Source organism: Plectropomus leopardus, chromosome 14 (genome assembly GCF_008729295.1).
Source record: "Plectropomus leopardus isolate mb chromosome 14, YSFRI_Pleo_2.0, whole genome shotgun sequence".
Lineage (NCBI taxonomy): Eukaryota > Metazoa > Chordata > Actinopteri > Perciformes > Serranidae > Plectropomus > Plectropomus leopardus.
Genome location: NC_056476.1, coordinates 27,320,012 through 27,332,070, shown reverse-complemented (window position 1 = coordinate 27,332,070; position 12,059 = coordinate 27,320,012). Strand labels below are relative to the sequence as shown.

The 12,059-nt window shown below is 38.0% G+C and overlaps 1 protein-coding gene across 1 annotated transcript; it reads left to right on the top strand.

The window, feature by feature from the left end:
- Window positions 1-3,632: 3,632 nt before the first annotated feature.
- Window positions 3,633-11,198, top strand: LOC121954149 (semaphorin-4E-like). The gene is made up of 14 exons (XM_042501490.1): window positions 3,633-3,729; window positions 4,650-4,795; window positions 5,080-5,142; window positions 5,255-5,350; window positions 6,005-6,104; window positions 6,700-6,810; window positions 6,921-7,069; window positions 7,159-7,334; window positions 7,455-7,605; window positions 8,356-8,578; window positions 8,673-8,791; window positions 9,547-9,713; window positions 9,819-9,868; window positions 10,642-11,198. Exons 1-14 carry the CDS (start codon window positions 3,633-3,635, stop codon window positions 11,196-11,198), a joined length of 2,205 nt encoding a protein of 734 aa, XP_042357424.1.
- Window positions 11,199-12,059: the final 861 nt, after the last annotated feature.

The following is a 12,059-nucleotide window of genomic DNA, read 5'->3' as shown; positions in this document are numbered from 1 at the left end:
TTGCTCATGGCTGTCTTCTCATGTCTCTGACAGAATTCAAGCCACTTTGCCTAAGTTTTAAAGCGTTAATATCCAAACTAAAATCAAATTGAATTCTAATTAATAATAATAATAATAATAATAATAGTAATAGTGCTTGAAAATTTAAAACCAACTATGGTACGCACTATGATCCCAGTTGGTAAAAAAATGTTTGGGGTGTTTTTTTGTCTTATAATAGACCAAGTAAACATAATGAAGAGACATTTTCAAAAAATATTATTTTTTTAGTAGTTTTTAGGGTTCGTTGCCATATGGCAACACCGTACCATAATGGAAAGTAATGAAAACATGAGAGTTTTGTTTAAAATTGTATGTAACATTTATTTTAAAACTCATGTTATAGTATAAACAATCTCCAGTAGCCTGAACAGGCGTCAAGTAAAGTGTTACCCATTTTACACTCTCTTACTGGTAATACCTGTCACTTCACTTTCATCCTCACTGTCCTCCCTCTCCTCACTGTCTCCATTGCCCTCACTGTCTCTGTCCTCACTGTCCCCACTGTCCTCATTCTCTGGCTCATAATCTTCATCCGTCTCACTGTCTTCATCACTCTCACTCTGTGTTTCCAGCAGCTCATTTTCCTCGTCACTGAATTCTTTGTCATCTTCACTATCATCTAGTGGGAGGGCTAGTTCAGCCTTTTTACGCGATGTACCATAAAAAAAATTGCATTCATTCTGTAAATGGAAGAAAGATGTGTCAAAAATCATCATATGCAATGTGGAAAGGACTCACAAAGTGCATTATTATAGTTTATAGACTATAGAAGATCAGTGTACACCAATGCAATTGCAAAGTAGGCCTATATACAAAATGTTATCAACATGCCAGGCTAGCAATCCATAATGGTACGGTATATGGCAACGTACACATTTTTAACATTTTCTATTATTTATTGATCGACTACAGTGCAAGAAACTACATGATAATGAACTTAACTAACCTATTGTTGAGTGTATATTTTTTTTCCCGTTGAAAAACTTCAAAAAAACACTTTTTTTGTTGAATTTTTAGGCGTCAAATGGTGAGGCTCCTCCCGTCCATGATGTCTGCAGAAAAGTGTTTCAAAATGGCCTATAGAAAGTAATGTGACAAATTTAAACACTGCTATTGGTTTACTTAGAACCCCACCTCTTTTTTAATGCATTGCATCATAACTTAGGATGTATTATCTGTGTGTAGAAGGCTTAAAATGGGGTTGTTAAAGGGGTTAAAACCAAGACATCTCAGCTATTTGTTGAGAATGCATTGTACGTAAATGCAAGGTTTGTCTCTCAGAATTATATAGTAAAGGTGTCATTCTGTCATACCTCTCTGCAAAGCCAGACAAGAATCTTTAAGTAAGGTAAATCCTACTTTATGATAGAAAACAAACAAACAAACATTGTTCTCGTCGTGATTTTGTCTTTACATTCCAGTCATAGTCTAAGTGTCATGTGGAAAATCAAAGTTTAGCTGCCCCCTCCAGTGGTTTGAGATTGTAAGAGTATCAATAGGAGACAAACTGTGATTAGCAGTGGTCTTTAGGTGGACTGATGACCTCCTTTGCACATCAAGGACCAACGGTTTTGACACGAGGGCCCTCAAAACTACTTGAAATCTTAAAGAAATTTCTATTAGCAATTATGAAATGTTGTTGTCTTTAGAATTATCTCTACATTATTACTCATAGATGGATAAACAGCAAAAATGTCTATTTCCCGTATATGAAACAACACTAGATCCTCTCCGAGCTTATATGAAATGAGATATGAAAAGCTAACATGACATCTGCGCTATTAAATACATTTAAAATCGCATTGAATGATTTAAAAAAAAAACCGATGACGGCAGGAACCGATGACAGCAGGAATAAATGAAGAAATGAGTTTGTGTGTTTTGATCAGCTTTACTTGATGCAAACATAATCCATAATATAGACTGAATTATGATTTAACATCACTCCCTTCATTAAGACACTCTGCTTAGAGTGTAATTCCGACCTAAAAACTCAGAAACAACAGAAACAACAATCTTGTCAAACCTCACCGTGAAAGCTTCATGCAGTAATTACAATGTGTTGAGAAAAGAATGTGGAAATATTCTGACATATTTCGGACCTTAATTACTTGTTACCAACTTCCTAATAACTACAACTGATGCATGTTTACTTGTTGCATATGGGGGCCAAATGTTTTTGCATGGAGGCAGGTGCATCACAAGCTGTTACAGTCAAAACACATGCAACAATGTCACACAAGAGTTTTTAAACTAAAACCAGCATTTCCAGGTGGTAAACAGCTTTGGAGTTTGGTGAACCATTAATTAGTTTTCCATTTCTGATTGTAATGTTTGTAAAATGAAGTTTTATTTTGCCTGAGTCAGTGTTTAACACGTGGTGATTGGGAACATGCAGCTGTCTAATTAAAAAAATTATTAAGTATGTACTAATTTATTTTTAAAAATGCCTGCTTTTATCTTTTTATATGCCACACGAGCATTAAATATTTCTTTGTGTCGGCCTCAGTAGCCTATCATTTGAATGAACGTCAGTGCGGGACTTGCATATGCAGTATGTCTCTCAGTATATCAGTGTATTAACTGCATGTTGAACTGCATGAAGCTCAAATCAGTCAAATAATAGCTGATTGAAAAAAGGTCAGTGAAAGTAATTTACTTTTGTTTGCATTTTTTGACATAATATACTATGACGTGTTTTGCATTTTTATGACATAATGCATGGCATAATGCCTTTTTGACATGCTCAACAAAAACTTTTTTTGCAGTTTTTATAACAAAATGTACCATGATGTTCTTTGGACATACTATACAATTTCTTAAATGACACACTGTACTATGTCTTTTTTTTTTTTTTTTTTTTGCTTTTTTAAGACATGCTAAGACTTTTTACATTTTTTTTTACATAATACATCCTTTTTTTGTTGCATTTGTGTGACATACTATACTATAACACTTTTTTTAGATACTATACGATGACCATTTTTGCATTCTTATGATTAACTATCCTGTGATGTTAGTTTACTATACTTTTTTTGCATTTCGATGACACATTATGACTGTTTTTGTATTTAGATGACATACTGTACTGTGACTTTTTTTTTTTTTCATTTTTATGACATCAACTGTGACATTTTTTGGGACATTTTATACTATGACTTTTTGCATTTTCATGACATACAATTTTACAACTTTTTTTTGACATACTATACTGTGACACTTTTCTTTGATTGCATTTTTATGACACTGTCACTTAGTTTGCATTCAAACACTTCTCAGCAACATGTGTCACATGTGTTCTAAATGGAATCCCTGATAGACCCCTGGTTGGTAGGCCAGGTTATGCATGATTTTGTATGAATGATCTAAATCTGCAAACTAACGGGTAATTAAAGCTGTCAAATACATGTAGCTAAGCTAAAAGTACAAACTGCCTGTAAAGTGTGGTGAAGCAGAGCAGTAAGTATTATGGCTGTTGTCCTGAGTGAACAGCATGAATGTTGGTGATACAGGACAACATGTCTGCCAACACAACTTCAAAAATGAGAAGTCTGGTCTAAACTCTGTGTTTTTCCTGTCACATATAGGCCATGATAAGACCTCCTGTGGTGTTCTTTTATTTCCTCCTCATCATGAGTGATGGCCTTGCAGCAAACAGCAAACCCCGCAGGAGTGTTTCCTTCCAAGGTAAGCCATCTGATGTAGATGTACTGGCCTAAAAATGTTGGCACTGTACATTTTTCTGCAAACCAAGGATATGTGACATTCATACATTTAATGATGTATTTCGGATTACATGTATATGAGCTGAGTTTCTCATAAAGAGACGGAGCAGCAGACCAATGTTTGAAACCAACAAAGGTGGGTATTTTTTTGACAAGAATTTTGGACATTTTAAGTCAAAACATGATATTTTTAAAACCCTAGTGTTGTTGTACATAAACATAGCCACATGTTAACCAAAGTGTTGTCAGAGCAAAAAAAAAAAATCATAAAAAAGCAGAACATATCTGCTACTGAACTGGTGTGTAAGCAAGTTTTTTTTAACTCTTTGAAACCTGTGCAAATTGGCTTGTTTTCTTTCAAAAACATGGGAAGAAGGCAATGAGCAACTTAAAAAGAAATGACGCAGACATGTTTTAAGAAATTTAAAAAAAAGTAATAAAGAAAGTAATTAAACATCACCAACAAAACCTAGAAAGTTAGGCTTAAATAAACAACAAAAAAAAAACCCAGCACATACACAAAAAACAAAAGCAAGTTAATGACCTGAAAAAAAAGTTTATTCTTGAGCATAATTTCAAATATATAATTCTGATAATAATAGATATAGTTTTCTGAACTTTTTTTCCTAGCTTCTAATAAAAAAATATTTTCTAAGCTGATTAATTTCTTTCTTAATTTCTTTCTGTCAGTTTATGTATAAGGTATAATTATCCACAGAGACTGAATAATAAGAATAATACAAAGGACAGCATGCAGCAGCAAAAATAATTCAAAAAAAGGTCTATACAGTATGAAAAATAACCCTCTTGACAGCTGAACTATAATATAATAGATGGATGTGAGCCGTGACCTCCAGCTCCTGGTACTTTTGTCTGCTTCAGACATGAACTTGAAACAGTTCAAAGAGTCTGGCTTTGGCAGCTTGAGCTCTTTGATGATAAGAGAGGACGTCGGCCAGCTTGTGGCCGGAGCCAGAGGGAAGGTGCTCGCTCTCAGCCTGGATGACATCACCAAAAAGACCAGTGAGGTAAGACCTGTGTTAAGGCTTTTTGGGCTGCTGTACACTCTGAAAATGCACTTTTCTTGTTGTTTCTGAAACAAAGTCATGAGTGCAGGAATTAGTTCTTGAGTTTTTGCATTCCCAGACACATACAAAGAAAGATGTACCTGTAAACAAAAATAACATAAAAAAACAGTTTTTGTATGTAAGATACCTCTAAAATCTATTTCACAATACAACGAACATCCTTTATATCTCCACTTACATTAAACACGAGCTTTTTAGTCATCCCCAATTCTCTTTTCTTCCAGGCTAAATGGACGGTCCGCTCAGCAGACAAAGCTCTCTGTCAAATGAAGGGAAAGGACACGAAGGTATAGTGAGAAGTGAAAATTTAATGAATTTCATCAGCTATTAGTGCAGTTTTTACCATCACACACAGCTTGCAGTAAACAGTTTTATTCATGTTCTTTGTTCTTCACACAGGATTGTGATAACTTCATCAGGACTCTACACACAATGCAGGACGGTAAAATGCTTGTCTGTGGGACAAATGCTTTTACTCCTGCATGTGACTACATGGTAAGCCACTTTAGTTACAGATATCTAATGCCATACCTGTGGGAATAGCTGCTGTGTTGTGCGCTGTTTGGGCATAAAATAAAAACTATTGTCGTTACAACCAAAGCTCGAAATGTCACAACCTAAGGTAGAAAAACATGACAGTTCTGGAATAAGGGTCGCCGCTTGCCAGAGGTCTCACCATCCACCGTCCCATCCCACTCCTGAGGAGAAAATCACCTCAGATACCTGTAATGGAAACTGTTTCACTTTAGAAATATCAATGTGATGCGAATGAAACATGCAAATGTAACAAATCTCTGCAGAAACACACAAATCCAACATTTTCACTGGGCTGAGTACAAAGACTGCAAACAGATTTTACACTTATGGATTCAGCAAGCAAGAAATGACGTGTTCATTAGTAAGCTTCAGAAATGCTAGTAAGTGGATTTTGTTACTTTTGGACAGAGCAGGGCGAGTTATTTCCTGCTTTTTGGAGACTTTCTGCAAAACTAAGCTAAGCCATCTGCTGACTCTGCCTTACAGAAATGAGAGTGGCGTTAATCATCTTATCCAGATACTGACAAGAAAGTGAATGTGTAACCTATTTTTTAAAAAAATGGAACTGATTGATTACTTGAGTCTTGTGTACATTACTGTCCTCTTCAACAGACTTTCACAAATGGAAAATTGTCCTTGGAGGGAAAGAAGCTGGTGGGTCGGGGGAAAGTTCCTTTTGACCCCTACCAACGCTTTGCTTCCCTTATGGATGGTGAGTACAATATTTACAGCAGCTCAATCGCCAAAATAAATGTTTTCATTGTACATTTCTGCTAACCATGGATACACTACATTTGTATGTTTTTACTGTATGTAGGGGATACATTGAAACTCTCAGTTTCTGTGACAACAACCCTGGGGTTATCATGTGTTTAGGTTAAGGCACCACAGCCGCTTGGTTATGGCTAGGGAAAGATCATGTTTGGCTAAAATTTTCAGTTTTAGTGGTGCAAGCCCATTTGGAAACATGACGTCTCAGCAGAAAACAACTCGCTAAAAAACAACTGGTTTTGTTGTTTATAGTCTTGAATGGTGGTCTGAAGCTTGGCAGGGGTCCACCCAAGAGTTCACCTCCACCTCCCTACGTCAAAGTCGGCTAATACTTCACTTCTTTAGAAACATACGATGTGGTTTGCAGGGTTACCGTGCCAACTTTCTCTTTTGGTGACTGGGCTCTTCTTAGCACTTCGTGTTATTTTTTGTCATGGATATTTCTGTTTAACAGAAATCCGACTGTAAAAAGTAGAGTCAGAAAAAAAATGTTGGTTGGTAGTTTTGACAACCGCTGTTTCCTTTACACTTATCAGGAAACACTTTGTATTCGGCCACTTCCTCCAACTTTCTGGGCACAGAACTGGTGTTTCAGAGACATGAACCAAACCCTCTCAAGACTGAAATGAAACGCTCCTGGTTCAACGGTAAGCTGCTCATACATGGGCACTTGAACAGTAACATAATTATGCAACATAAGGTACAGTGAGACTGATTGATGAATTCTGAAAATACATTGTCACTGATTTGGGTTCAGAGCCAACAATGATCTCCATAAGCCTTGCAGAAGCAAGCAAAAATAGCATGGACGGTGAAGACGACAATGTCTTCTTGTTCTTCACTGAGAGCGCTGTAGAGGAACGTCATGACAACATCCAGGTGTCGAGGATTGCCCGTGTGTGTAAGGTATGTCTCTCAAGTCATCTGATACAGAAGATTCAAACACCTGCACTAGCTGAAGTGTAAGTCAGCTGATACTGATCGATGGGTTTTAGGGTGATTTGGGAGGCAAAATGACCCTGCAGAGAAAGTGGACTTCTTTCCTGAAGGCCCGTTTGGACTGTCCATTCGGTGATGCTGGCTCACCAGCTCTGGTCCAGGATGCTTTCCTTCTCCGAAACCAGAATAACTGGAGGAACAGCATCTTCTATGCCACATTCACCTCCAACTCGTAAGTTGCATTTCTCCACAATATATACCTCGTTGCTTATGATGTTTGTATATAGCTGATGTTGAATGATGGAGTTCTAAATGTGGTAGTAACAGGAAATCTCTTCTGGATCCGTCACAGGGAGTCCTCAGGTGCTTGTAGCTTGTCTGCTGTCTGTGCATACAAGCTGTCAGAAATCAGCCGTGTGTTCAGCGGGAGGTTTTTGACTGAGAGAGATACTGGGAGCTGGGACACATACACAGGAGAGGAGCCGTTCCCTCACCCTGGTTCAGTAGGTATCAAGCCAAGAACAATTTAGGGCGTGCGATAACACTAGCCTTGTTTGGTCTTGTTTAATAAGAACCCATGGTGACACACACTTTCTGAAAAATTCCATATATAGCTTTATCCTTGACCCTAAGTGACATCTACCGAACATACTGGTGAAGTCATGTGACTGTGTGTGCACTTGTGTACCCACAACATCACTTCCAAAATGGTGGTGTGCCCAGTGAGCACGTGTGACAGAACTCGCTAATTTTCAAAACCTTTTTTTTTCTGTAAGCTTTCACCCAACTAACAATTCTAATGCTTTAATAACAAGTCATATGTGACATTTAAGCTGCTGTGACCACATTTCTTGAACAAACTAATATAAAACATATTAGATAGATATCGTGCTGACATATGTGTCACATTGGGCTTTTTAACTCTAAAATGGTCATGAAAAACCTCATGATGCATTTATCACAATAAAGACAATGGTAATGAGATGGTAAATTCATTAAGCTGATTCACTATATTCATCTAATAAATGTTCAGTTTTATCTTTGTAAACACAAACAGCACCTGTTGGAAAAGTGAAGCAATGCGTGATACTTGCACCGATTCAATTGGCCTTTAAGTGTGAACCCCCTCTTGAAGAACACTTCATTATTATATTGAGTTTTATTGAAAGATGTATTTAGATGACACTCGTATCCATCATTCAAGTCTCATCTGATAGCATCCAATATAATGTGTTTCTGTCTTGTCTGCTCAGTGCATTAACAATGAACTGCGGGCTCAGGGTGTGATGACCTCTCTGGATCTCTCAGACAAAACCTTGCTGTTTGTGAAGAACCATCTTCTGATGGAAGCGGCCGTCACACCCATAGCTGGCAAACCTCTGCTGGTCCGCACAGGGACACGGTTTACCAAAATTGTTGTTGACCAAATCACATCACCGGACGGACAACGGCATCAAGTTATGCTTATTGGCACAGGTATGCAACTAATGTGTGCAGACACTTGCACCAAAAACACATATAAAGTGGATTTATAAATGAATTCCATGTTGGATTGACTCTCCTTCCTCAGACTCAGGCTGGCTGCAGAAGGCGGTGAGGTTTGATGGCGAGGACGGCCGCATCATTGAGGAGCTGCAGCTGTTTCAAACTCCTCAGCCTGTTAGCTTTCTCCAGTTCTCCTCAAAAACAGTAAGGCTCAAGTCACTAAGGTTGTTTTCCTCATTCAGATGCAATATGGTTTCCATCAAGACTTGAGTTTAACCCTTAAACACCTGGATCGACATCAGTTTTCATGTGCTGCACTCAAATACCATTTACAAGCATTTAAATCTCTGAAACCTGAGAAGATTTGTGTGATTTATTTAGAAATATAGGTGGATGGGGCGTCTGGTGGCTTGGTAGATTGTGCAGGCACCCCATGTGTAGAGGCTGTGTCCTTGCAGCGGGTTCAGCTCTGGCCTCGACCCTTTGCTGCATGTCATTCCCTCTCTCTCTCCCCATTTCACACTTGTGCTGTCCTGTCAATTAAAAGGCAAAAACGCCCCCAAAAAATCGAAAAAAATGTAAAGCGCAAATTGGCAGGAAATGTTCCACAAATTGGAAAAAAAAGAATATTTAATATCTGATAAAAAAATATTATCAAAATATAGGGAAAATGTTCAGTTAACTATATTTATTTAGTTTTATAATTATACATTTAATATAATCGAAAATATATTAACATCATTTTTATAAGGATTTTATTGTTTATTTATTTATTTTTACTTTCTTTTTTGTCACTTATTATCAGGTAATTTTACCGTTTTATTATTTTCTTTATTTATTTATTCATTTTTTTATTTTTACAAATTTCTAGGAAATCTTTACTCACTTGATCTTTACGGAGTTCTAATTTAACTTGTCGGGAGGCAGCTGTGACTCTGGTGTGACCTGTGTGTCTGCAGGGCCAGCTGTACAGTGGCGCCAATACCGTTGCTGTTCAGGTTAATGTAAGGAACTGCAGCTGCTACACATCATGTGATGACTGTCTTCTTGCTAGAGACCCGTACTGTGGCTGGGACAACATCAGGAGACAATGTGCATCAGTTGTTGGTGCACCACTTGGGTCTATGTAAGTCAAATCTTCTATGACCTTTTACCTCCAGGAATGTGTTTCATACAGGAGCAATTCTGTGCTGAGAACTTCATACTGAAAGTGGTATTTCTCTCCTTGCAGAATACAGAGTTTGACCAATGGAGATGTCTGGATGTGCCCGATGTCTGAGTGTAAGTTAACCCTTTAACCTCTAGACTGACATCAATTTTCCTGTGCTGCAGTCAGACACCTTTCATGAGCATTTAAACCCCTGAAACCTGAAAACATTTGTTTGATTTCTTTCGGAAAAGAATGCGTCCTCAGTCTGACTTGAGTCCAAGACATGTGACTTGAGTCCACTCCCCTGGCTCAAGCTCGCACACAGGGAAGTAACTGATACACAAATGGTCATTTTGGGGTTGATGTATTCTTAAAATAAGGATGCAATACATTGCGTATTATCTATTGAGAGATAAATATTAGAGGAAAATCAGAGGCTTTTTACATGGCAACAGTTCTTGCATGAAACGTTAAACTTTTGTTGCAGTTTGACCTTTCGTTCACACAACAGCATTTTGGGGGCCTGAAAATACAAACTTTTGAAATTGGGTCCAGGGTGTAATCTTTTGAAAACACAACCCCTTCCCATAAACTGACAATGTGCGGATCCTGTAAGAATGGTGACGTCATGACCACACTTCATGCATGTGCGTGGTGTTCTTCTTCTATGGTGTGTCATTACAAAGTTACTCCACCAACTACTTGTCTGGCATGCAGACTACAGTGTTTTTGGTTGTTTTTGTGGATCCGTTTACATGAGGATAGTTTTCACAATGTTATCATATGAACACAGATTTTTTGGAAATGCAAAGTTAAGACTTTTCTGTTTTTAGTAGGACAGTTCTCATCTAAGCGTGGCCTTAGAAAATTCATCAGGTCTGAATTAGTTTGATTTCTTTCTCAGTGGAAAAGAAACCTGCTGTTGTCCACCTCATCACCGAGACAGCTCAGTTCCTCCCATGCTACCCTGAAACTAACCTCCCGATCAGCTGGCGTTTCTCTGACAGCATCCTCCCTCCTGGTCCCCGTCACACTGTCCTCAGCCAGGGTCTCATCATCAGACCCTCCTTCTCTGACTCTGGCATTTACACCTGTGAGACGGTAGAGATGGTGAAGGGTCGAGTGCACCGGAGGATTGTGGTCCAGTACTTCGTCCAGGCTCAGGACACTAACGCACTCATCAGGACGATGAAGGCAGCTGTGATCACTCTGGCTGTTTTCACCTGCGTGCTGATGTTGCTCATATGCAACGCCCCCGTGATCAGAGAGCTAAAGGCAAGAAAACTAAATCACATCGGTTTTGGCAATGAAATCAACAACAACAACAACAACAACACCAACACCAACAACGCCAACAACTGTATGATCACTGTGGGGCTTTTCTGTCAAGGTGACCAGACTGTGGACCGACACATGGAGGAAGGGCTGGTATACTGTGACCAGGCAGAGGAGCAAAATTAATATTTTATACCTATGCTCATCCTCCCAGAATGCACTGTGGCAAAAGAAGATGAAGAGAAGGTGCAGGGAAGATGAGGGCAATGGCTGCACAGTTATTGAGATCACAAAGTGACCACTCCTTGTATCGTATTGCATGTTTTTTTTTTGTTTACTATTTTTTTTTTAAAAACACCCACAAAAAATAAAACATAAAAATAATGTCATAGGTGAGTGATTATTCAGACTGCAGCCTTCACCTCATTATTGTATGGTATTACATAATTATTATTAACCCTTGGGGACTGTTTTTCACATTTTACGCACTTTTCATTCTTAGTTTTTTGATAATTTTGGCTGTGTTCATGCATGTGACATCAGTGTTGTCAAGACTGCATATTTTTGTTTAATCTTGAAATTTCCAGCTCAACTCCAACAATAAGCCTAATTCAACGATCGTACGAAATCATAATTGTGTAAAATATGTTTTATTTTTAAAAGCTCACTTTGTGTTCAGAGACATATCATTGGCCATGATAAAATTAAAAAAACAAACAACAAAACAAAAAAAACTACTTAGCATGTAGTATATTGAATATATATATATATAATCTTAAAACATGGTGGCATCATGAAAAAACGTGACATTTAAGAGGTTAAAATTTTTGACACTACTGTAATGAATATTTGATATTAAAGATTTGGACAGATGTCGGTTAAAAAAAACAACAACAACAAACAAAAAACCAAACAAACAATGAAAGTAGGGAATAATATTAATGTGCAATAATTTTTTTTATCCGGGGTCAGGTCGTGGGGGCAGCAGCCTAAGCAGAGAAGCCCAGACTTCCCTCTCCCCAGCCACTTCGTCCAGGTCATCCCAGG